Source organism: Fusarium proliferatum, assembly GCF_900067095.1.
Source record: "Fusarium proliferatum ET1 genome assembly, contig: FPRO_scaffold001, whole genome shotgun sequence".
NCBI lineage: Eukaryota > Fungi > Ascomycota > Sordariomycetes > Hypocreales > Nectriaceae > Fusarium > Fusarium proliferatum.
The window spans coordinates 2,507,259-2,532,535 of record NW_022194790.1 but is presented as its reverse complement, the minus strand read 5'-3'; the positions used below and the strand labels follow the sequence as shown (position 1 = coordinate 2,532,535).

The following is a 25,277-nucleotide window of genomic DNA, read 5'->3' as shown; positions in this document are numbered from 1 at the left end:
ACATGCATATGTTGGCCTTCTTTCGCTCATTGCCTAGAAATGGCTTCCCCCCTAACACTAAATTCATACCTGAGCCTGCGCCCTAACGCCTGATACACTGGATGCCGACCTCGGCCAGGATATGACGCTCCGTTGGCATGTTCGATAATGTGTAATTATCTGTGAAGTTTCCGATGACGCACACCTGAAACGTGCTGGAGAGTACATGTGTCTACCTCCGCTGTCCAGCAAACGTAGCACGGAGAGCCAAAATTTGTTGCCTCTCTGCCTCAGGAAGCATGTCAATTTGGGCCTGGGGGAGTTCCATCACTGCGCGCATCAAAGTATCGGGATCCTGCGCAGCTTGTGCAGGAGCCGCGATAGGAGCGGCAGCATAGGGCTGAGGCGGTGCCTGATAAGGCATAGCAGCAACAGGAGGGGTGTTACTCGCAACCGGGTAGCTAGGCATGGGCGCAGGAGGGAACGCAGCGGGGGGAGCTCCAGGCTCAACGACAGACTGGATGGCTTCGGGAGAAACGAGCCCCATGAGGAGAAGAGCCTGGAACACAGCGTAGGCCAGCTGAGGCGCTTGTTGGAGGAGCTCGGTGGCGCGCTGCGGTTCGCTGCTGGCAAGTGTCTTCATCTGGGAGAGAATATCGAGGAGTTGAGGGGGAGGAAGGGTTTCGAGCGTTCGTGAAATAGCGTCCGCGCAAGAGACACCGTGAGGAAGCTCCTTTCCAGCAGGCAGGGGAGGAAGAGTGCTCGGCTGAGCATTGTAGCTGGGAGCTGCGCCATTGGAGACGTGCGGGTTGTAGTTAGATATGGCTGGGTCCTTGTCGTCATCGCCACTCTTTTGGTCGTTACTGAAATCGACGCGAAGCTTTCGTCCCATGATCTCGAAATCGTTCAGGTTGCGCACAGCGGACGACGCAGAATCTGAATGGCTGGGTCAGGGAGATTAAGTCTTTGAGGGTTACTGTCATCCATACCGGTATCTGGATAGTCTGCGAAGCCGAATCCTTTAGGTCGTCCAGTCTCGGGATCATACACAAGACGGAATCGCTCGACTTTGCCTGCGCTGCTGAAAATGTCGGTAATTTGCTCTTCGGTCAAGCCTGGAATAAGTGTTAGGTGCGATGCGATGCGACTACCAGCCATGACAGATGTGGTCGAACTCACCATAAGGAATATTGCCGACAAAGACGACGCGAGAGGGTGGTCTTGTCGACATAGTGAAGTTTCTGTGATGCTTGCGTATCCGGATGGAGAAAGAGAATTGCACAAGTTAAGGAACCGAACAATTCTGCTCCAGGTCAGTTTTTATAGATCACAAAGTGAAGATAAGAAGAGACGGGCCGAGATGTAATGCAATGTCAAAGTCTGGAAGAAGTTATTGAATTTCTCAGCCTTGCCAATGGACAAAGGTTAGGCTGATGGGCAAGCCTAGAGCTCCGGTGGGGACGATCTGCTGGCCATTCAAAACACAGAGTCGGCTGGGTCTCTGTTCCAAACTTACAGGCCCCAGAAGCCCTGAGTCAAACCCACCCTGGCTTAGCGCGCAAATAGAGACCCTGCAAAGCGCCCCCGGAGCTACTGTACGTTTTAGAAGAGGACGTCAGCCGCAGTAGGAAAAAGGTGGCCTTTTTGGATTTGGGGAAAACGACTGCACAACTTGTGCTGTGATTCTGTTCTCGCATTTGCTTGGTGTTTCTTTTTCTTTGAATTGTCCGGATCTTCGAGTGCCAGGTGCAGATCCGCAATCAATAGCGAGAAACTCCAGTTAATGCTGCCTCTCCTTTCTGATAGCTGATTCCTTTTTGGTTAAATACTCGTCACTCTATCTCGCCATCAACCCTCTCCTTTTTGATTGGCGCCTCAGTTACGGATACCCTTGACTTACAACTACAACTGCGCTGGCTTTCTTCGTTGCAAATAGGTCATCATGCCTCCGAAATCGAGATTCACAAGGCTCGATGCCTTTACCAAGACGGTCGATGAGGCAAGAATCCGAACGACAAGCGGTGGAATCGTCACTATTGTGTCGCTGCTAGTTGTCCTGTTCCTGTCATGGGGTGAATGGGCAGAATATCGACGCATTGAAATACACCCGGAGCTCATTGTGGACAAGGGAAGAGGTAGGAAAACCTTTGCCATTCCTGAGAATAAAGCGTAACCTCCGCTCGAATGCTGACATACTGTGGCTTACAGGAGAGCGCATGGAGATTCACTTAAATATCACATTCCCCAAGATGCCCTGCGAGCTCTTGACTCTCGACGTTATGGATGTATCTGGCGAACAGCAACACGGAGTCATGCACGGAGTGAACAAGGTCCGCCTCCAGCCTGCTAATCAAGGCGGTGCTGTTATCGATATCAAGTCTCTTGCGCTACACGACGAGTCCGCTGACCATCTCGATCCCTCGTACTGTGGTGGCTGTTACGGCGCTCAGCCTCCTGCCAATGCTCGCAAGGCTGGGTGCTGCCAGACTTGCGATGAAGTCCGCGAAGCCTATGCGCAGTCCTCGTGGGCCTTTGGCCGTGGCGAGGGTGTTGAGCAGTGCGAGAGAGAACACTATGGCGAGAAGCTGGATGCCCAGCGCGAGGAGGGATGCCGTATCGAGGGTGGCCTGCGTGTGAACAAGGTCATTGGTAACTTCCACTTTGCTCCCGGCCGCAGCTTTAGCAGCGGTAACATGCACGTCCACGATTTAAAGAACTACTGGGATGTCCCCAAGGGCAAGGCGCATGACTTCACTCACTACATCCACTCTCTCCGTTTCGGACCTCAACTGCCCGACAATATTGCCAAGAAGGTTGGCACCAAGAGCTCCCTTTGGACCAACCACCACCAGAACCCCCTCGACAACACGCGCCAGGAGATCCACGACCCCAACTTCAACTTTATGTACTTCGTTAAGATCGTGCCTACCTCCTACCTCCCTCTCGGCTGGGACAGTAAGGGTATCAAGATTGCTGGTCTCTTGCAGGACGACAACGCTGGCCTTGGAGCCTACGGTTACTCTGAAGATGGCAGCGTTGAGACTCACCAGTACTCTGTGACTAGTCATAAGAGAAGTCTGGCGGGCGGTAACGATGCCGCTGAAGGCCACGCAGAGCGTCAGCACACCAGTGGTGGTATTCCTGGCGTCTTCTTCTCCTACGTAAGTACATGTATCCTGACACTCGAAGCATGTCTCAAGCTAACACCTGTCTAGGACATCTCGCCCATGAAGGTCGTTAACCGTGAGGAGAAGGCCAAGACCTTCAGTGGTTTCCTGGCCGGACTTTGCGCCATCGTTGGTGGAACCCTGACTGTTGCTGCTGCTGTAGATCGAGGACTGTTTGAGGGTGCGGCTCGTATCAAGAAGATGCGAACCAAGGACCAGTGAAGGGGAAATTAGTCCGTTCAAGTCTACAATGTGAGATCAGCTCGGTTTGGCGGATGAGCTTTGACGGAGGTGTCCATTGGTGGGAGTAGTTGCACGTAGATATTGCAAAAGTCCAGTGCTATATGCGTTGGCGGGTAGGCGTTCTGGAATAGCTGGGATTTGAGCAGTGCTGTAAAGAACATGAGACTGCGAATTGAATACATTTGAGATTTATGCACGAGACCTTGGTCGAGTTCACTTGAAGAATGATTTGACGTAGGATGAACCGAAGGATGTCTCATGAGGCGGCTAAGAACGAAACTCGCTTCTATCCCTAGTTTCAACGGCCATACAAGGGAGGATTTATTGAGATCTGCAAACTCACAAGCATGGGACATGGGGGAGTGTGGGAATTTCTTGAGCTTGTCTTCTGGATTAACTCCATGCTGCCGGGGGAATCGTGGAAACCATACCCATGGAGTCGATCTTTGCTGCCTTTGTACCTGACAAGAAGGACGAGCACGGAGATTAGTGACGAGATAGAGAAGACTGTACGTAAGCATATAAAGCGAATGGTTTTCGCTAATAGTATGCTGTTTATCTGACACAAAGACTCAGCAAGGTTTCCATGATGTCGTCGTAGCGAGAAGCGGCAGTCAGAAAGGCGAATGTTGATCCGCGAAGAGGGTGCCTGGTTGGTCCTTGATGATGCAGAGAAGTAACATTATAAAAAATGAGATACGGACTGCTCTGACCACTTACATGTGGACGTTATACGATGATCTAACGTTCAGAACGCCAGCTTGACTAGTCCAAAAGGGCTGCAGAGAGTACCAATGCATTGATTGGCTCTCTAGTTTAGCACAGGTGATCATCTCAAAAACTCAATCTCAAATCAAGTCAACTTCATTGCTTTGGCCTGTTCATGTCGACATATCGTCTTACAGGTGAGCCTCTGTTTAAGAAAGCCAGTACAGTTGTGAAATCCTACATCACTGTAAATATTGATATGAGCAGTCATGACAGTCATGACAGTGGTGAAACGGTAGCTAAATGCTGCAATGAGAATCGAGCTGTACATAATACGATTCCACTGTTAGCCTTCTGCGCCACTGCAAGTGCCCTTGCATGGGTGATGTCTGCAGAAAGGTTCGTGATACGCAGATGACTCGGTTGTGACATCTCAATCCAGCCAGTGGGTGGAGTTGATATTATTTTGTATTTGCGTAAGCCTCATCTCAATACGCGTCAGATGGTTAATCTACTGTTATTAGTTGAGATTGAGGCTTAATTCGTATGTGAGAATGAGATAGACTGGATGAACACGCGTGCAATTTGCCCTGGTACCAGTCCAGTCCTGGTATGCCGAGTTTGCTTCATTATTAGCGCGACACATGGGTTACTAAAAAAAAACACCCGTGGCGGAGAAATACTCATGCCCAGGTACGAAAAGGTGGAGGCTTCTTAACGAGTCATCAGAGCTGTCGACTCTGGTCTCTTGGAATCTGGATCCATTTTGAATGGACGACAATCGTCGTCTAGACCATTTCAAATGGGCCATAGGGAGGAAATAGAGCATTCGGTCAAGCAATCCTGGTTTATTTAGTTGATGGGATCGCAATGCATAGCAAAGCAAAGGGGGCACTGAAGAGGCGCGGTCACCCAGCCTGGGCTCGACTTGTAAACACCACGCTAAAAGTGTCTTTGACTTGTTTCTACTCGGAGTCTGTGAGGCTGAGGATGACATGGGATGACATTGACGATACGCTAAGCATTGAAGGATATGTCAATGTTGTTGCTGGCTTGTGAGTATCATATTCGTTGACGGAGAGGGAGAGGGAGAGGGAGAGGATCATAATCCATAACATCTGAATGGACAAGACGTAAGATTACGATGAAATATGAATCTCGTTCAACTATAGCACACCTCATGCACAAATGAACAAGTACCCCAGACCTAGCGTTGTGGCTGCAACAGAATTGGTCCCTGGTTGGCGCCAGAACCCGGAAGCGGCTTGAACTTGGTGGGGTCTTGAAAGCCGGCCCCTGGCTGGTGTCTCATTGTTGCATTGCTTCTAGCAATGGCTTTTTGTCTTGTTGTTTTGAAGCCCTGGGAGGCGAAGATAAAGCAATAATTAAGGTATTTGACAATGGACTTTGTCAGACGCTAGGGACGTTGAGTTTATCTACCAGACACATGATACCTAGGTTGGTAGGTACTCTATCAATCACGCAGTCTAGCAATACCTTGCGTCTACTATAGATCCCCTGCTCATGCAACTATAAACGTTCCTTATCATCATTGCTGTTGTGTTACCACGGTCGCTGGTCGTTTTCCTCGAAAGCAGCGAGATTAAAGATGCATGTGGGCAACTTTAGTATGAGACTTAATGGCTGCCTTTCCGAGTAAAGTAAGGCACCATCTGTCTAATTTACCGGACTCTTCAACGCAAACATGGACCATCCCTTGTTGGGGTATCTTACCTACCTCGAAGAGGTTGCGTCTCCGTCTTGGGTGGGTTCGTTCCCGTCAAGACGAAAATGAAGCATTGCTCAATTCTAGATAGGCTTGCCGACTAGTTGTGGACTCAGAGTCAATAGTGAGCGCCCCTTTTGGTCATGAGGTGGCCCGTCTTGGGCAAGTTTAGTTCCGGAGGAATTGGGTTGTGAACAGTATGTACGTTAATAAAGCGGGGAGAGTATCATATCAGTGTCATGGCGCCATCAAGAGTGCTCGTATTTAAGGCTCTAGACAATTGATACGATGTTGCGGCTGAGGAGACAACTGTCCCAATCAAAGGTAGGTAGGCTAGACGGGCTAATAAGGCTTCCTTATCAAGTGGCGAGAGGGAGGAGCTTTACTCTGGGCTTTACGAGCGAGATATACAATACCTAGATTCATCCCACAAGATCAGATTGGATCGTGTTGAAGAGGCATGGGTGTGGTTGCAGATAGGTACTGTAAGGTTAGTAGTTTTAAGGGGTCGTCCACCCATGTGGATGGGCCCTGCACAAGGCTTCACATTGTGCAACTCTATGCCCTCATATCTTGACAAACCAGACATCATAGTCACACAGCGCCCAACATCTTCCTGCAGTGCTTTGTTCCCAATTCAGTAATCATGCCTTTTGGAGTGTCGCACAGCCCAACGCCTCTTGCTTCCCTTGTAGCTTGTGCCTTGGACCTCTGACTCTCTCCACCTTCCTATGGATTGGATCCATCAGAAAAGGGACGGGTTCCATGGATCCCTGATCCATCCATGCTGCCTTCTATCGCTCCACCCTTTCTTCCATCAAATCCTGACTGTCTTTGCACTGGAACCAATAACTAAGGTAGGTACCTAGTGAAGCTGCACAGGGAGCGTAAATTAATTAGTGCCTTGTGTTGTTGCTTGGGGGCCGGGCTATGGGTGGTCATGTACCGTTCCTTTACATCCCTCCATGGGGGGCTAGTTAATAGATGTCTTTCCGGCATCGTACTTTAATTACCTAGTAGGTAGGACATTAGGTCGGGTAGATTAGTAGCTCTCAGGCCCCTTCACCTTAAACCTCCACTACCTCCCACCTCAACTTTACCTACGCACCACCACCCGGTACTGTACATACATACATACCTTTTGTCCAAGACAACTTAGCCCTGTGACGCCGCCATTGTTCGCTGCTACTTACATACGTATTGTTTGAATTGTCATTCACGTACACGTACACGCACTCGCTGCTCTTTTTCTCTTCTTTCCAATTTCTTCTTTTCATTTCTCTCAGACTATTTGTGGCTGTGCTCTGTCGATTTCGAAGCCTACTTGCATAGATCAGCGTCATTCAGTGCTGTCCGTCACCCCACGAGGATCACCAACAACGGCCATTGAAGCTGAAGAGCGCAGTACCCTGAATATACGTCACGGCAGCGCGTCGCATTACCATCGACCTCACAGCGCCTCTCATTCCAACCGACGACTTCATCTGGTCTTCTGGCTCTTTGCTTGTTTCAACTTTGTTCCAGCGACCATCTCCGTATCACAATTCGCATAGCGCGGCCCGCGCAAGTTCCCTCTCCGACGCCGATCCCTCCTTGGCTACTACCTCTCGCCCTCGACTCGCCGTCATTCTTGACGTCTTTTGACCATCACAAATTATTTGCTTTCTTCCACCAAGATCGACAGCAGGCCTCCGTTTTGCACTGTACTCTATGCTCTCACGCAATATATTTGCTTAGACAATCGCTTCTTCGATTCATAGAGAGTTGCGACAACTTGTTCACTTTCACATAAACTCAGCGCAGCAATACGTCGACCTCCCCTGACTGTGCAGATTTCGAGCGCTTTGGAACTATACCGAAACGACTGTCGTCTTATTTTCGCATCTGTGCTTGGCTTCACAAGTTCCTGGTCTGCATGGAAACACGCCTCCATAGCTAGACTTTTATTCTAAAGCGACCACCATGTCGTCACGTCCGTCTCTACTAGATTTGCGATCGGATTCTTCGAACTCCAATCTTTCTACAGTCTCAAAACCCTTGCGCTCACCTCGCCTCCATGTTGCTGGCGAAGTTCCTCCTGAGCTGTCCCCCTTGGACGCTTTCGCCATGCAAAGCCGCCTGCTCGCAAGGCAATTACAAGAAAGCGCTAAAGAGGGCAACCGAATGAGTCGCCTTCCTCCTCTAACTGTTGAGAGCCCATTAATCGTCCAGGGTCGCTCTGAGTACTTTCGCTCATTGTCACAAGATTCAGGCTCCGAAGCCGGTGATCACCCCCCTCTGCGCCCTAGTTCTGGTCTCGCGGTAAGGACAGAGGTGGAGGATGCCTTCAGCGATGACGCTGAGCGCCCTGTGTCTATGCATCCACGAATGAGCCGAATACCGCCTACTCCCGATGAAGAGGTACCCGCAGTGCCTCCACGAGCTCCGTCTCGAGGACGGGTATTAGATCACATTGATGAGACAGGCTCATTTTTCGGCGCCAGGAGGGAACGATCGCCCTCACCGTTACATAGTGATACGCAGTCACAGTTTGACAAGCGAGTTGAATCATCTCCGTCTCGGAAAGACGACGCTGCCTCGCTACTTTCTGCCCGACGACCAAGCGGCTCGATCAGCGAATCAGTCACCTGCTCACCAGAAAAGCCCAAGCATTCATATGATGAACTCGGACTGGCGCCACCTCTGACCTCATTTCATCAAAGACGACGTACACCCAGCAATGTCTCATCTCCGGCATTGCCTACTGACGAGGATGGCTCTAGTGGTATGGCGGCTTCGTTTCACTCACTACCTCCACGGAAGCTATCTTCTGCAAGTGCAATGACATCCCCTGCGGTAGGCTCTTATCGACGATCTCCTTCCATTGGCTCCGAATCCTCTGCGCTTCCTCGACCGTCTTTCAACTTTTCAAGACCTATGAGCAGGTCTGGCACACCTGGTATGGAGCTACCCTTGAGACAAGCTTCCTCTGATAGCCAGCCTTCGTTCATTTTGGCTGATGAGTCGGCTCATACACCAGTGAGCATGCATAGTGAGGCTTTCCTTGAGCAACAGGCCGAAGACCGTGATAAGGGTGCGCCATCCTACATCTATTCCAAATTCTCACTCCCGAGAGGCAAGACCATTCAGCGCGCGGAACCAGATGAAAATAATCCGCAGGCTTCCTTCCATTGGGAACAATCCATGGTGCCCCCAAGCGACGTCCACCGATTTGAGAATGCCCCTCCACCATCACCTCCTACTCGACCTACAAGTTCCTCCGCCAATACCGTTCCAGACGATTCCCTGGCGTCGAGTAGCTCAATGCCGAAGGCATCAATCGAGCTGAGAAAGGTTCATTCGGAGACGACACCGCCACCGATGCCCCAGCTATCACCGACTGCAAGCAGACCATCTGCTGAGGAGCCGCGTGCATCAGAGGACGCGCCTAGAGGCCGAGGTCGAACGCCCGTGTCGATAGCCACGAGTGACACAGCAAGCACGATCAAACCACCCCCAACCGCTCGCTCGACAGCACCTACAGCATCAGAAATGAGTGCAGAAGAGCACTTGGCGAAGGGTATCGCATGTCATGAAAGTGGAGACCTCAAAGAGTCCACATACCACCTCAGATATGCAGCACGTCTAGGTGACCCGACCGCTATGCTCCTCTATGCGCTTGCCTGCCGTCATGGATGGGGTATGCGTGCTAATCAGAAAGAGGGCGTGGAATGGCTTAGAAAGGCCGCGGAATGCGCTAGTGTCGAGATCGCGGATGACGAGAGTCATGTCAAGGAGGGCAAGCATGTTGACGTTGTGGAACGAAGAACTCGAAAAGCCCAATTTGCCCTGAGCATTTACGAATTGGGAGTGAGTCACATGAATGGCTGGGGTATTGAGCAGGATAAGTCACTGGCTCTCAGGTGCTTCGAGATCGCCGGTAGTAGGTTTCCCAGATGAACCATTAACGGCCAATTGCTAACCAAGACCCTAGACTGGGGCGATGTCGATGCGCTGGCTGAAGCTGGCTTCTGCTATGCACAAGGTATTGGATGCAAAAAGAATCTGAAGAAGAGCGCCAAATTCTATCGCATGGCTGAAGCCAAGGGTATGAGCATGGTCGGGAATAGCTGGTAAGTCTCGACATCCAGAGCATATAACCTGCAATATACCTTTATGCTCACTAACGTTGAACAGGATTCACAAGGCCAAATACGATGACGACGGCGAGTCAACCGCGTCCAAGAAAGACAAGAAGAAGGCCCGCAGCAAATCTCGAACCAGAAACATGTTTGGACTGAAGTGAGCTCACGAGCCGCTTCAGTGACACGCCTACTATGATAATGATGACATCTTCGACATACCCATTTTAATCGGAGTTTTTACTGGTTTTCCATTGCATTGGGGGTTTCATGGGGATTAGGAGGAATATTCTTGTGCTCCCTGTAACGTCTGCTCAGGGCTGGAACTTATCCAGGTTAAGGAACTGGATTCAGTTTCGTGTTCAGTGTCGGATTCTAGATGAGGACTTTTAGTGACCATACCCCGATGAAAGGGTGATATGAATTATTATGCCTATTCCAGGCACAGCAAAGACACCGCTACTTGAATAGTAGTACGGTGGTTGTCTATTCTATTCAACACGTTCTTGGACACTGCATCTCATACCCAAGGACTAGCGAAAAGCAGAGGCACTCAAAGTAGACAAAAACTTGCCTTTTCTTTTTTGTAAATTAATTGCATTCGAAATATTGTATTGAGCTGCACTGGCATCATCAGTCACAACTCCGCCTGCCACAGATAAAGGCCTGTTCAGTGACCCAGTGTGTAGTGTACTGGTATCGCGTGTTGTTACATGCCGTGGTCTACCTCATCTAAAGTTCCGATAGGATCTCTATTTAGCTGTCAACGTCCATCTTCTCCTCCACGGGTACGTCTTCCACGCTAATGTACCGCTTAATCTCGTCCCTCTTGATGATCTTTTCGTTCAGTACCGCCGTCGTGCCCTTGGGGAAACGGTAACTCTGAAGCTTGGGATCCTTCTCGTTGGGCTTGATGTAGTTTCTCTTGAGTGTTGTCTTGTCCTTGGTGATGATAGCCACGTCCACGTTTGATCCCGAGCCCAGATCGTTCCAGACACCAGCAAGAATGGCATCGCTCGCCAGCTTCACGGCTTCCTCCTGGTTAAGGTCGGGCTTCCACTGCGTCTCAAACACACTCATAGCTGCCAGGCTACCACTGCCCATGGTAACATAGGGAAGCTTATCTGTGCTGCCGTGAGCGTGGACAGTGAAGAGGTGGGTGCCAGTAGGGTCGACGCCAGCAACGACCAGGTAGGCACCAATATGGCCCTGGTAGCGGAAGAGGTGCTGCTTCAGGAGGGTCATGCAGGTGACGACGCGGGGCTTGCGACCTGTGGATAGGGAGTGCAGCTCGAGTTGAGAAGAGATGAGGGCGGTGGTGAACTCTGTGTCAGCGGCGGTACCGGCGCCAGCGCACCAGATCTGAGGAGCGATGTAGTGAAGCTTCTCGCAGTTCTTGTCGGCGACAATGGGGCCGGATGTGGCTCGAGTATCAGCAGCAATCTAACGGAAATGTTGTCAATGCTGAGCTCTTGGTGGGATGGCGGTAGCTCCATTCAATGACCGAAGACCGGCGCTTGAGACAGCAAGGTATCACTTACCACAACACCACCATCAAATATGCATCCAACAATAGTCGTTCCAGTGCTGGTGGCCCTGGGAAGAGGCACTCCTCGGGCGTGGAGAGCCGCATTGCGGTTGTAGTTTGAGAAGTCGAAGCCTGGCATTTTGAGCGACCTATGATACCCCGATTGAAAATATCAAGATAGTTGATTTGCCCGAGTATCCGCAGGATAATGTGGTATCGCGAGAAACGATAAGATCGCTCAGGTATATTTTGCGATGGGGATGTTGCTGGTCGTTGACAATTGCGAGACGAGTTGAGGTTAACAAGGCAGAGCTGATGACGAGGCTAAAAGCTGCCTCCAGCAGTTGAGCTTCACTGAGCACCTACAGCCACATACATCGGCGCGCTCTGATTGGTCGAACCTTATAGGCACGACAGGCAGACCACGCTCTGGAGCAGTGCCTACCGAGTAACCAGTGGCTCAAACTTTAACACGTGAGGAGGAGTTTGGCAAGAGCATATTGAAGTCAATGAGTTCTTTGGGCAGCTTCGACTTGATATGAAGCTTCGTATCCAACCTAAACTCAAAACATCCCCAGCTCTTAGAGGTATCATCTAAAATCATCAGCAATTTCTAAGTCTTCTGCGCCTCTAGGTGCATCAATCGGACCAATCACTATCTGGCAAAGCACGTCCCCCAGCCTACCACTGCCTGGGCCAAAGCTCACCCTGGTCGCCCCAGCCCACTCCTATGCTGAAGGCAAATTTATGAACTTCAGGTCCTCTCTCCAAGGCCGGCTACTCTGCTACAGTCATGGCTTTCAGCTTTGGCAATTCAGGAAACGCCATGCTCGGGAGTACGGCAGGAGCAGGAGGACTGACTACAGGCCCTGATCTGGAGACAATTCAGACAGAGGTGGGTGCGCTGTTCTTCTAACTTGATGGTTTTATTTCATAGTCTTGTTTGTTTTGTTGACTTCATGGACGTGATGCTAACCACCCCCAATCTGTACAGGACCTCGGTTTTCTCTCTATCGCCGGCGACGCCAAGGTTCGCCTTACATCCGCGTGGTCATCTCTTCCATCTTCTACCGCGTCGCTTCTCAGCGTCGCTTCGCGCAAAGGTCTTGTCGCTGCTGCTGGTCCCGACCAAGTTGTCATCGCCACAACCGAATCGGTGCGAAAAGCTTTCGAAAAGCCCAAAGATGGCGACTCAGATATTCGCGAGTTCGAGCCTCAGCTCAAGATCCCTATGCCGATGCGAGTTTCGCAATTATCATTTACTGCGGATGAAAACTATTTAATCCTTTCCGCCGAATCTGGCGGCGGCTTGGCTGTCTATGAGGTTCAGAGCCTGCTATCTGGATCAACAAACTCGGCTTTCGAGCTATCAACGAACGGCGAAACCCTGAGAGTCATGATTCCGAACCCTACCCCTGAGAAGGCAGAGCTTTGCGCTATCGTTACGAACAACGGGAATTTGCACATGGCAAACCTGAAAGAGCGGCAAATCAGCAGCGTTCTTAAAAACCAAGTGAGCTGTGTTAGCTGGAGCTCCAAAGGCAAGCAACTATGCGCTGGTCTGGGTGATGGCACAATTTTCCAGATGACTCCAGAAGGAGAAGGGAAAGGAGAGATCCCTAAGCCGCCGAGCGTGGGTGACTTTCATGGTACGTAACTGCAAGGCTTCATTTAACGTCAAGATTGGCTAACATCATCTCAGTATCATCTCTCACCTGGCTCGAGAACCACTTGTTCTTGTCCATCCATACTTCAAATAACGAATCACCGCCGACCTCTATCTACCATATTATTACGCGCCAACCACCATCATCTTTCAACTTTCAAAAGCTTACCGATCCTGTGGAGCCGTTTGGATCAGACAAGACACCGCATCACTCGATTCTGCGACTCCGAGACTTTCCACCCGCTCTCCAAGATATGCTTATTGTCGCTTCTACCGCAGCCTCGGAAATGGGCGTTTTGAGCCGTTCCAAGACACCTCTGGCTACGGACAAGCCTGCAGATGCTATCACCGGAGTGTTCACGATGACAGAGTTCTTGGATGATACCAAGAGACCAACATTGCCAATGTCTGACTCCATGGATGATTCCACACCGATCGGTGTAGCTCTCGATCTTTCCGGCAAGGACAAGGTCTACAAGCCTATTCCATCGGACGTCGAATTGGAAGAATCGCCAGGTCCACTACCTGGGTTCTGGGTACTCACACATGAGGGTGTGCTTTGCGCTTGGTGGGTAGTCTATAACGACTCTATCAGACAAGGTACCTCGTATCCTCACTTGGCTGTGGTTGAGGGCACATCAGCGCCGACACCAGCTCCAGCAACCCAAACCGGTCCTGCAGCTTCGGCATCGCCCTTTTCCAATCCCACCCCCTCTGCGTTCGGCTCAGCTTCGCAGCTTGGACAGAAGTCCTCTCCATGGGCTGGTGCCAACACCGGTTCTGCTGCCCCTAGCACAGGGGGCGCTGTATTTGGTTCAAGCGGCTTCAGCAATACTGCAGCCACCTCTGCCCCGGCATTCGGCAAACCTAGTTCCATCGGCTTTGGGCAATCGTCCCAGCTAGGCGCGAAGAGCTCTCCTTGGGCATCAGCGTCAGGTGGAGCGTCAGCTGCAACGCCTGCTTTCGGCCAGTCGGGATTTTCGAGCTTCGCAAACAACAACAATACAAGCCCTTTTGGCAAGGCGGCGTCCAATTCTCCATCAAATGCTCCTGCATCAGGGGGCTTTGCTGGATTCGCCAGTAAGAGTGGATTTGCTTCTGTGAATAACAATAATAGTGGTAGCGTTTTTGGCAGTGGCAGTCAACCCGCTGCCAGTCCTTTTGGATCTACCTCAAATACCGAAACAGCTTTCCCGGCCAAATCAGAACAATCTTCTGGCAGTCCTTTTGGGTCTACCCCTTTCAAGCTCCAGAGTTCCTTCAAGCCTGATGGGTCTGCCAAGGACGACGCAGCTAAACCCAGCGGTTCTCTGTTTGGCAGTAACTTTGGATCAGCCCTTACCGATGCGACTAACAAACCCGAAGTTACGACGCCAACACCCAGGGATGAGGAAATGGATACCGCGGGAGCAACGGAGGAGACCCCCCAAGCAAAATCCAAGGACTCGCTATTCCCTGCGCAACAAAGTCCCGAGTCCACAACGCCAACTACAACACCTGCGCCATCTAAGTTCGGCTTTGCAACATCACCAGCCCCCCAGACATCAACTTTTGGACAACCATCGAAGTTTGGCTCCACTGGTGGTGGGCTTTTTGGAAACAAGTTGGAGACACCGAAACCCACTGGTCTTTTTGGATCTCCATCGAGTACCCCCAAGCCCAGCGGCGGGCTGTTCAGTTCAACCTCTGCGACACCCAAGGCTGGTGGAACCCTTTTCGGATCGCAGCAGAACACACCAAAGCCCAGTATTTTCGGAGGACAACAGAAGCCAAGCGGTTACACAGGAATCTTTGGGCAGAAGTCTGAGCCGTCTAAGGCTAAGAGCCCCGAGGCCGAAAACCCTAAAATCAAGGTAGAAGAAGATGATGCCCCGCTGCCTCCGGACACAACCAGTAAGGCTAGCTTTGCTGTTGGTGAATCGTCTTCCTCATCAGCGGCATCAAAGACTGAAGCCGCTCCTCTGCCCCCAGACTTCATTCCCAAGCCCAAATCTTTCTCGTCTGCTGCTAAAGCGGCCGAGGACTCTGATGCCCCCTTGCCGCCAGACTTTGTTCATGTATCCAAACCGACAGACAAGGAATCGGCTGCCTCGGCTGCCCCCCTCCCGTCTGAACCCATCATTTCTGCAAAACCAAGATCCGTTTTTGACAAACCAGATGGTACTCCAAAGGCGCCCTCGAGCCTTTTCCCCGCCGTCGCCGGACCGCCTTCGGACGATAGTGATGATCTGGATGACGAAGATGACGACGAAGAGGAAGACGATGATGGAGAGGAAGGAGAAGGAGAAGAAGGAGTTGATGAGGATGAGGATGGCGGGTCTGAGGGCAGTGGTATCGATGTTGCCAAGGATCTGAGCCCGACAGTCAGCAACCTCACTCCCGGTTACACACCTCAGAGCTCATTTGGTGGACCTGGCGGGCATGCTCTTGGAAGCCCCCGAACAAATCAAGAAGGCTCGCGGCCTTTGTTTGGCGAACTTAGCCGCAACGCCCCCGTGTTCCCACGACCTAACGCGACCAGCCCCCGCTCCCCGAGTCCGGTTCGAGGGGCAGTGCCGAATAGGGTCCTCAGGTCAGAGAACATGAGATCTGTGAGTGCCCCAGGAATTGCCTCGCATCTCCTCGGAAATAGACAATCACAGATGGGCACTTCCATAACCAGCAGAGACGTTGGCGCGTCAGAAGATCCATTTGTGGCCCAGCATCGTAAGATTAAGGCCAAGCAGGAGGCTGCAGAAACCCAGCCATTAGTTGACGAGGATGATGATGAAGTTCAGAAGCTTCTGGCATCAGAAGTGGAAGGAAGTTTGTCCCTGGATGAGTTCATTGCCCATTCAAACGTCGCTCCGCCTGCCAAGGAAAGCATTCCAAGCCAAGTTGAAGCAGTCTATCGCGATATCAATTCGATGATTGATACACTCGGTCTCAATGCGCGAACTGTCAAGTCATTCATCAAGGGCCACACGGAGAACTGCAAGCAGGGTGGACGCAGTAAAGAGGATCTTGATGACCCCGAAGACTGGGTTCTTTGCGAGGTTGATGAGTTGGGAAACATCTTGGACAATGAACTGTACAATGATCTTGAGGACGGGCGGGTTCGTGATTTGGACGCTAAACTCGATGCTTGTCACGAACTTAGCAGAGATATGCATCGCCTTCGAGCTAAACAGGAGGATTTGAAACAAATCCTTATGATCAGAACCGACCCTGACCAGGCCGAAGTAACACGATCTATGCCTCTGAGTGCGGAGCAAGCAACACAGCAGAACGAACTGCGACGCGAATTCGCCAAGTTCTCGAAGCTCTTGGCTGATGCAGAAGAAGCCTTAACGCTGCTCAAGACAAGAATTGCAACCGCCTCTGGCGCTTCAGGCAAAGGCAAGACAAACGTTCCTACGGTCGAGGCGGTGATACGTACTATTGGGAAGATGACGGCGATGGTTGAGAAGCGCAGCGGAGACATCGACGTTCTCGAAAACCAGCTGCGCAAAGTCAGTCTCAACTCTACAAGCCGGGAGGGGTCTCCTATGGTGACACCACAGGGAAGGAGGAGCATCATGTTCTCCCCCGAAGGAACGCCCGTAAGAAATTTGCGCCATAGCTTTGCGGGCAGCATGTCTCTGGGTGCATCTGTTCGAGCCACTCCCCCGCGCAAGAAACTTAGTGGCTTCAGTCGAGAGGAGAAGGGTGACTTAATGGAAAAGAGAACACGACGGCAAGCGGTATTGGGCAAGCTTAAGAGCAGCGTCGAGAAGAGAGGTGTCAATGTTTGGAATATGGAGGATATCGAATAATCAAGGACAATGACGCAGGATGGACATTATCACGGCGAAACAAGACAGAACATGGTGATGAATAGGGCATGGAGTAACCAAGCAACTGTATCTTAGATTTTAAATAGTGTATCAATTGGCCAAAGCAGCTACCCGGATAGCTAATGTTATCCCCCCCCTGTGATATATATTCCTTTTTTTGGTCATGACAGTGCTCTGCAGCTAGTTCGACTACGAGAATCGTAATTTCAGCTCAATAAGCCGTTTTGTCGACCTGATTACGACCAATTGATTTCCCTACAAACAAAACAAAAACAAAAAAAAAACACAAACGCCATTTTACTCCTCGGGTATCCTCCGATGTTGAATTTCATGAAGACATATGTCGTGCAAGCATTAAACTAGCGGTCAACTCACTCAGGCTGCTGGAGCAGGCGGAGCGGCAGATCGTGGGATGGCAGACTTGGGGTCTGTGGCTGGAGTATTGTTGGAGATATCGCGAGGAACGTTTGATGGGTTAGAGTGAACCCGGCAATGTTCCTTGTTCTTGTGCTCGGGGTGAGGTCGAGGAGTGTAGCTAAGAGGCCACCGTTAGGTGATGGGAGTCTTGAACGAGAATCGAATCGACATACTTGACGAAGGAGAGCATCCTGAAAGGTTGTTGGTCTGTTGCCGTGTATAAGTGGTAGATGTTGTTGACGGTGCTTAGGTGTATTTCTCAAGATCCGATTGATGAATTGGAGAAAAGGTGGGAAGTCGGCGAGTATTATATAGCTGATCTCTTCTCTGATCAAATCAACTTACATACATTGTATTACAAACGATTGCTTGGCCGGACCGGTTGTGCTCTGGTGACTGACTGAAAGGACGTTTGAATTGCACGTGTGACCGGCATCAACTTTGAGGACAGAGCAGGGGTACGCCGAGGACTTTGAGTTTGACTGGAGGACATGGGCGCAATACTGACGTCGTACGGGTTGCCCGGACAGGGAAGCGATGGCATCTCTCAGCGGGGGTAGAGCCTGCGCCTGACCCCAGGAACGAGGAGGATGAAGTGCGCCGCAGCTGGTCTAGGGGATCCTAGTATGTATGTATTGTTCATGATGGCTTGGGGATGGGAGTCTGGCGATGGACGACGACTGATTGGGTGCGCTGATGTGGCCAGAGGCCGGCCCGGTGAATGAGTCTGTTACATGAACACTTCCCGACTACGGAGGAGCAGGGGCGCAATCTCGGCATCCTAGACAAGAGGCGAAAAAGACTCGTTGAGAGATTCGTCTTACAAGCGAGCTTTCAAGGGCCTGTGTCTGGGTGATGCGGCGTAAATGATCCGAAGTCGCTCATCATCAGATCAGGGTTCTGGTTTTACGAGATGAGATTTACATGCTCTCAACAACAATAGCAATGCCCTTCCTCATGAAAGAATTCAACGCAGGCTGTCCTCGTGCAAAGCCACCTCGACTGACATTGTCACTGTCATCAGACCATGTTCTCATAATATTAGGTACGTACCTGCAGCTTCGCAGCCCAAACTCCGGGTTCATCGTCAGTGGGGCCCGTGGTCTGAAGCCGACACCCACCGAAGCATGGGTCGGGCACGGTCGGCGGTCTCGGAGACGAGTGGGGAAACCTGCGCCGTCTCTTTCTGCAGGCAAGATTGGCAGCCCGGGATCCACTAACTACCTAACTAATTAGTTCTTCACCTTGGATTATCCACATTCTTCACCTTCCACTCACCGAATCTTCACCTTGGAGGGGCTTCAAAAAATTATTGTTTGCTTCGCTCATCACCGACATACGTTTATTACAATCACCACGCCTACTCACCAGTCTGCAAATACTTAATACCCAGCACCACAATGGCACCCACACAGCAGGCTGCGTGGAGAAAAGCTCCTACTGCAGAGGAAATTGCCAATCGTCAGGTAAACTTCAATTGAGCAATGCTGAATGCACTGTAACCTAACTTTTGCGCCCAGACCGTTGGCATCAACAAGGAAACCGTCACAAACATCACCTCGACTGATTACCCAGGCCATCACCCTGGCGAAGACCTCGCATTCACGCTCGATCGTTTCCGCGATGCGTTCTCCGTAAATTTCCACCAGAACGATCAGTTCCTCGCCTCTTTCTCTCTTGTCGGAATCGACGCTTCGCTCGCAAACGCTTTTCGACGTATTCTACTCTCCGAGATCCCCACCCTCGCCATCGAGAACGTTTATATCGAGAACAACACCTCTGTCATTCAAGACGAGGTTCTCGCGCATCGCCTTGGACTCATCCCCTTCAAGGGTGGTCGTGAGGGTCTGCACAACTTTCTCAAGTGGCACAAGAAGCCAGAGGCTGGCGAGGACCCTTATGCCGGCTGCTTCGACTGGAACACGGTCCGCCTCGAGCTCAACGTGACATGTACCGTCAATGAGGACGCTTCGCCCGCTGAGAACGACCCTCTCAAAGCTTACCATAACGCCCACGTTTATGCGCGCGACATCGTCTTCGTTCCTACCGGCAAGCAGGCTGAGTACTTCAGCGGCGAGGACGCCATTGCGCCCACGAACCCAGACATCTTGATCGCCAAGTTGCGACCCCGACAGACCATTAACCTCGCCATGCATATGCACAAGGGAATTGGATCCGATCATGCCAAGTTCTCTCCTGTTGCGACAGCCTCCTATCGTCTCCTACCTACCATTACCATCACCAAGCCTATCTTGGGCACTGACGCCGAAAAGTTTGCCAAGTGCTTCCCCAAGGGTGTCATCGGCCTCGAAAAGGTTACGGCAGAGGAAGCTGCTCAGTCTGGTAGCGGTTATGAGGGCCAGGAGGGCGAGACTAAGGCCGTTGTTGTTGATGCGATGAAGGACACTGTCAGCCGAGAGGCTCTACGACACAAGGAGTTTGAGGGCAAGGTGAAGCTTGGCCGAAGGCGAGATCATTTTATCTTCTCCATCGAGAGCACAGGGCAATGGGATAGCGATGAGCTTTTTCTCGAGTCAGTTAAGCACCTCAAGCTCAAGTGCAAGAAGCTTGAGCAGCAAGTTATCAACATGGCGAGGTAGCCTACTATATCATCAAGAGATTTCGGGTCTTGTTCGGCGCAGTATCATAATTTTTGGGTTGATTTGTTTTCTGCGGTCTCTACGGTTAGATAAAAAGGAATGATACCATGACCACATCACAATATTCGTCACCCGTTTGCTCTCTGCCCCCTAAAAGAATACTCATCTAGTATTTTTGAGTCGTTATCATGTACCTCTCGTTCATTAATTCAACGCCTAAAGATGCCCAAAAGCCCGAACGCCCTTTACTGACCACTTGGCCGAGAATCAAGAACTTGTCTTGAACTTGAAGTAAAAGTTGAATTCAAGGGGGAACGCAGGATCAGTGACAACCACCTGCTGTCCGTCTTCGAGCCCAAGCTCTGTGAGGGTCTTACTCAGGTTCGGGCGTGTCTGCTCCTCCAAACCTGGAGGGAATTGCATGTATAGAGTCTTTCCTTCAGCACGGATCGATGGCTTCTTTAATTGCGCTTCGGGGCGAATCGCGAATGAGTCGATTAACTCCTGCAGAGTGGACTTGGGGTTGACTTCAAGAGGGCGAGCCTGGCGTCCACAGACAGGGCAGTCGTCCTTCCTCTCATGCTTGAAGGTGTATGTGTAGATGCTGTCATTGCCAGAGTACATCATGTAGTTTGTGTCGAATCCAAGACAGGGGGCGGAGGTTGTCGCGATTTTAAAAGCTTCGTTGCAGCATGCAGCGGCGATGATAGCATTGGTAGATGCGATCGCCGGAATGATGTTCTTGATGGTTCCTTGCGTTAACGAATAAGTGACACCAGGGATGCCAAACTCTTCCGCACGAGCAAGCGCTTTCTGGAACAGCCAGGTTACATGCTCTGGGTCATCCTTGTCAAGCTTCGGGAATGGCTTTTCTTGCTCCCAAGCAATGACGTGAGCCCATTCAATGCAGTGCTCGGGTTGTCGTGGGATTGAGGCGATAGTACACAGAGGGACAGCGGCGCGCGGGGCGTGCATATCCAGCTGGCACTCGATACAGGATGTCATGGATGGGAGGATGACTCGCGCCTGTCCCTTGAAACCTTCAGTGCCACCATCAATGAGGGGCTTTATCGCATCAGGGTCTTCAGCGTCTTCGGCAATAGAAACAAGCATGGCGTTGATCCAGCGGCGGGCCTCGATGCTGTCTAGCCCGCAAATTACAAGCTGGAACTGCTTGTAAAACTCCTCGTCAAAGTCCTGGATACGGTTGTTGTGGGCTGTGATGGAGACGCCCTTGACTCTCTTTTGGACGAAAGCAGCGGCTACCTCTGCTTTGTATTTGCCAACATCATCTTTTCGGAATAAGAACTGGCGGTTGAGGTTGGAAATATCAATGGTATCTAGAGCAAGGTGAGCCAGCGATCTTTGATAGAAAAGACGATTCACAGACCCATGTCTATTACGTGAATGTTCCTGAATCTCGACATGGCAAGATTTTTCAGAATTTCACATCCTAGGCCTCCTGCGCCGCTGTGTTATGGAAGTTAGTGAGCCGGACATTTGACTCTTTCAAGAGAGGTGACTGACATGACGCTACACAAATTAGCATGGCTTTCATAGGATGCTACATGTGCACATCAACACTCACAGAACTTTGAACGTTTCAAACTGCGCCAGAAACTCCGGTGCAGTAGCATCGGGGTCGGTATATGGTCCTGCGTTACGGCGGACTTGGTCGAGGTATTTCCTTGCATTGTGGTCAGTTGTTTGTTTGTGGTTTCAAGAGCTCCAACAGCTCCCAGCTCAAGGGTCTTACCATCGCGCGTCTTCGTAGCCGCCGGCAGCTTCCTGAGCCACACTAGTCATATTGAAGATTTCCAAAGACTTTGTAGTAAACGGACAACAAGCCAAAAGAATGTATGAGTAGGTTCGCAGGGAGATATGTAAGATCAGAGAGTGGCCCGCAGCTTGGTTACTAAGGTAATAAGGTAAGGAGCTCTGAAAGGATCCGTGCGTGGGGGAGGATCGTCATTGCCTGGAGCTGGCTCGGTGAAGCTCGGTGAGGGTGGGGTCAAGGTGAGTAATGCTTTTGAGCACCTAAACCTAAACACCAGGCAATAATGTATATCTCCATCAAGCTTTCACCAATATTCAAACAACATGACATTTCGTGGACAGCCCGCCAAATTAAGCTGCACAGACTAGAATGGACGACCTTCTCACCCCTGTGAGCACAACCTACCTCAAACCTCGGAATGAGCCCGAGCCACTTTTCACAGAGGTTAAACCAGCTTCTACCGCTTCTACCCAAAAGAAACCACCCAGCATCAGTGACAAATCGACGGCTGATGAAATCATCGATGCATTAAAAAGTCAACCAGACTACGATACACTTATTTCGATACTGAATTTTCTAAATAACCTAAAATCTGCATCGAGTAACTTCTCATTCTCAACACCCAGTCCCAAGAGTGCGTCTATCATCCATTTGCTTGTCTCAGAGATCGCATCAAATTACTGGACACTTTTGCTTGAGGGAGATATTGAAGACGATACAAAGGGCAAAACAGAACTTCCACGAGATGCGGATCTTTTCCTTGGCTGTCTTCGCAGTCTGACTGGTCTTAACGCTGTCATCACGCAACTGCGAGTGCTCATTCAAGAGTCACGGCTAGGAGGGAAAGAAGAGAGGAGAGCAGACTTATCAATCAACACCGGCATTCTGCTGAGTATCCTATCTTCCATTCTTGGTAGTGCTCAGTCAATCTCTACGATATGGAGCACATCGATCAAAGGAATTTCCAGTGTCGCGCTGCAAAGAGTTCAGTGTCAGAAACTGGTATCAATTCTCTCGAACAGTCAGATTGTGTCGATCGCAGCGGAAGCTTTAGAAGTCATGGGACGCGACAAAGTCGACGATGGGGTTCACTGGATTGCTGATGGACTAAAATATAGCACATGGATGGGAAATGCTATTGTGTCTTGGGTCCATTCATCGCCTGAACCTGATGGAATGGCCTTCGCTTGTGAGTTGTTCCAGAAGTCGCTGTCGCTGCACCATTCAGGTAAGACACATAAGAATTCCATTTACTGATACCTGCTGATGCTTATACCGCAGAAACTCTTATCAGAATCGCAATCAACGGACTTCTTCTTTCTAAAAGAAACTCAATTTCAACCTTCATACAACTTGCTCTCAGCCAACATCGAACTTCTAAGAAGGTATTCCATATTTTGCTTCAGCACCTTTCACAGAAATACTTGAATCGTCTGAGCCTGGAAGACACACATCCCGACGACAAGGTTTCTGCCGTTGCTGGGCTTCTCACGGAAGTCGCATTGAATGACGAAACGAAAAGAGACGTTCTTATCAGCTGGTGTGCATCTTCGTCAGGTGCTGGTGTTGGCGATGGGGTAGGTATTCGCAGAGCTGTTGTAGCTGCACTCGCACGAGACCGAGAAGCGATTACTACAGTACTGGAGAAAAGCATTGCACAATTTGGAGATGAGCTGTACATCAGACATTCAGCAATGCTTCAGCAAGATGGTAACGACTATCCCCACGGCGATTCATCTAGATGCTTGCTGACATTTTGTAGCGCATACCCAAATCCTGCTCCTTGCCGCTGGCTACGTACACAGAGTTTCTCCAATGAAATTGACGTTGCTCATGCGGTTGGGCACATATATGAACACCATCTCCAATCGCATTGGTTCCACACAGCCCAGAGCTCAGTTTCTTGGGTTGGTAGTTGGGGAATCGTTGTCTGCTTTGATCGATGATAAAAAGCAGAGGCTCGATTTCAAGATGGAGCAGACAGAGACAGAGGAAGCGCAGCAATTAAAAAATCTAACCAAGGTTTCTGACCCTGTTGGCCCCATTGACCCTATCCTATTCGACCACGCAATTGAGACTGTCCCTCAGAAGCGAAAGCCTTCAACGCCAAGCGAGGCTCTTCAAAAGAAAGCCAAGCAAAAGAAGAAGCCTGTTGTTAGCGAACCCAAGCCAAAAGCCATCATCGAGGAGATTGAGTCTTCAGAAGAGGACGACGATCTTGCCCCTTACTCGAAGGACTCTGACCCTGAAGACTCGGATGATGACGCAACACTTGTACAACGCAACAAGCCCAAGCCGCCTGTTTATATCAGAGATCTCATATCCTATTTCAGAGACTCTGAATCATACGACAAACAGTTGCTCTCTTTACAGACAGCTCCGATTCTCATCAGGCGCAAGGCCAATTATGGAACCGAGGTAAGTTTCCACGCTGATGAGTTGGCTGGGCTTTTGGTGGGTATACAAGATAAGTTTGAGATCGAAAATTTCGATGATTTACGGTTACACTCTATGCTAGCGCTTGTTGTCTCTCAACCTAAGACAATGGCCCCATGGTTTGCTCGAACTTTCTTCGAGGGCGACTATTCCCTCCACCAACGGACATCAATACTCGTCACGTTGGGCCTGTCAGCACGAGAATTGGCGGGTTTCGAAGTATCTCAATACCAGTCGGCTGCCGCCTTTCCCTCAAAGCGGCTACCTGAAAAGATGGAGCAACTTTACATTGGCTCGGGAAATGATAGCAGCTCCCTGCTATCGTCCCAGCTGAAAGCACTCCCATCAACTGCTCTCGAGAATATCTCACAGTCGCTGACATCTTCATTCCTTGCCCCGCTTGCTGCAGAAGCAGCCGATGCCAACACAGGCCCTGATATTTTGAAGCTTCAAAGCTTCACGGCCCGCTACAAGTCCAAATCTAGTTCCAAGCCTCGTATGCGTGCTATTCCCAATACGACTGCCGCTCTGCTTGCGACGTCCTTCTTCTCCCCACTCACAGCACATTTCCAGGTCGCGCTTCGTTCTGCCAAACCCATCATACTCAACCATGCGCTTCTGGCGCTCTACCTACAGACGTTAGGTGTTGTTGTTCACGCCGCTGGGCCCTCCACGCTTTCGCTGCCACAGTTGACTGCGGAGCTATGGGATCTGCTTCTGGGCGTTCGTGTACATGTTTTTGGCGATCTCGGCGCCATGAAAGGGTGGCTCGTGGCTATGGCGTCCCTGCTGGAAGTAAATGGCGGCGACATGCGTCGGCTTTGTGAAACCCAAGGCAGAGAGGTGATAGAGACAAGAGAATGGGTCGCAATGGTGTTCGAGAAGACTAGAGGAGAAGATGGTGGGGAGGAGAACGAGGTCAAAATGCTGGCGGCAGGAGTTTTGATCAGGTTGGGAGAGGCCATCGAAAGGTACCAAGCTTTGCTAATGGGAGACCTGGTCGGTTTCCAATAAGCCAAATGCGGGAGCTTCGTGAATGGGGGGATTTTTGAACATTCTATTCGTGGTTTATTATGATCATATATTGTATTGCA

At 50.6% G+C, this 25,277-nt stretch overlaps 9 protein-coding genes across 9 annotated transcripts; 5 read left to right on the top strand and 4 right to left on the bottom strand.

Annotated features, from left to right (window-relative positions):
- Positions 1-211: 211 nt before the first annotated feature.
- Positions 212-1,210, bottom strand: FPRO_01262 (uncharacterized protein; the record flags this gene model as incomplete). The annotated part of the gene is made up of 3 exons (XM_031233427.1): positions 212-915; positions 969-1,094; positions 1,159-1,210. The coding sequence occupies 3 exons, from the start codon at positions 1,208-1,210 to the stop codon at positions 212-214; spliced, it is 882 nt and encodes a 293-aa protein (XP_031075211.1).
- Positions 1,211-1,921: 711 nt separating this feature from the next.
- On the top strand, positions 1,922-3,368 carry FPRO_01263 (related to ERV46-component of copii vesicles; the record flags this gene model as incomplete). Its single annotated transcript, XM_031233416.1, has 3 exons — positions 1,922-2,114; positions 2,188-3,140; positions 3,195-3,368. The coding sequence occupies 3 exons, from the start codon at positions 1,922-1,924 to the stop codon at positions 3,366-3,368; spliced, it is 1,320 nt and encodes a 439-aa protein (XP_031075210.1).
- Positions 3,369-7,785: 4,417 nt separating this feature from the next.
- On the top strand, positions 7,786-10,108 carry FPRO_01264 (related to DSF2 Deletion Suppressor of mptFive/pufFive mutation; the record flags this gene model as incomplete). The annotated part of the gene is made up of 3 exons (XM_031233405.1): positions 7,786-9,745; positions 9,797-9,935; positions 10,000-10,108. 3 exons carry the CDS (start codon positions 7,786-7,788, stop codon positions 10,106-10,108), a joined length of 2,208 nt encoding a protein of 735 aa, XP_031075209.1.
- Positions 10,109-10,700: 592 nt separating this feature from the next.
- FPRO_01265 (putative proteasome endopeptidase complex chain PUP1) lies at positions 10,701-11,611 on the bottom strand (the record flags this gene model as incomplete). Its single annotated transcript, XM_031233394.1, has 2 exons — positions 10,701-11,387; positions 11,486-11,611. 2 exons carry the CDS (start codon positions 11,609-11,611, stop codon positions 10,701-10,703), a joined length of 813 nt encoding a protein of 270 aa, XP_031075208.1.
- Positions 11,612-12,265: 654 nt separating this feature from the next.
- FPRO_01266 (uncharacterized protein) lies at positions 12,266-16,932 on the top strand (the record flags this gene model as incomplete). Its single annotated transcript, XM_031233383.1, has 3 exons — positions 12,266-12,367; positions 12,467-13,121; positions 13,175-16,932. The coding sequence occupies 3 exons, from the start codon at positions 12,266-12,268 to the stop codon at positions 16,930-16,932; spliced, it is 4,515 nt and encodes a 1,504-aa protein (XP_031075207.1).
- A 396-nt stretch (positions 16,933-17,328) lies between these two features.
- On the bottom strand, positions 17,329-17,560 carry FPRO_01267 (uncharacterized protein; the record flags this gene model as incomplete). Its single annotated transcript, XM_031233372.1, has 2 exons — positions 17,329-17,488; positions 17,544-17,560. The coding sequence occupies 2 exons, from the start codon at positions 17,558-17,560 to the stop codon at positions 17,329-17,331; spliced, it is 177 nt and encodes a 58-aa protein (XP_031075206.1).
- A 1,210-nt stretch (positions 17,561-18,770) lies between these two features.
- Positions 18,771-19,970, top strand: FPRO_01268 (putative DNA-directed RNA polymerase; the record flags this gene model as incomplete). The annotated part of the gene is made up of 2 exons (XM_031233360.1): positions 18,771-18,836; positions 18,891-19,970. The coding sequence occupies 2 exons, from the start codon at positions 18,771-18,773 to the stop codon at positions 19,968-19,970; spliced, it is 1,146 nt and encodes a 381-aa protein (XP_031075205.1).
- Positions 19,971-20,237: 267 nt separating this feature from the next.
- On the bottom strand, positions 20,238-21,776 carry FPRO_01269 (uncharacterized protein; the record flags this gene model as incomplete). Its single annotated transcript, XM_031233349.1, has 5 exons — positions 20,238-21,310; positions 21,361-21,440; positions 21,498-21,503; positions 21,559-21,657; positions 21,727-21,776. The coding sequence occupies 5 exons, from the start codon at positions 21,774-21,776 to the stop codon at positions 20,238-20,240; spliced, it is 1,308 nt and encodes a 435-aa protein (XP_031075204.1).
- A 340-nt stretch (positions 21,777-22,116) lies between these two features.
- FPRO_01270 (uncharacterized protein) lies at positions 22,117-25,197 on the top strand (the record flags this gene model as incomplete). The annotated part of the gene is made up of 3 exons (XM_031233338.1): positions 22,117-22,975; positions 23,029-23,457; positions 23,510-25,197. 3 exons carry the CDS (start codon positions 22,117-22,119, stop codon positions 25,195-25,197), a joined length of 2,976 nt encoding a protein of 991 aa, XP_031075203.1.
- Between the last annotated feature and the right edge of the window lie 80 nt (positions 25,198-25,277).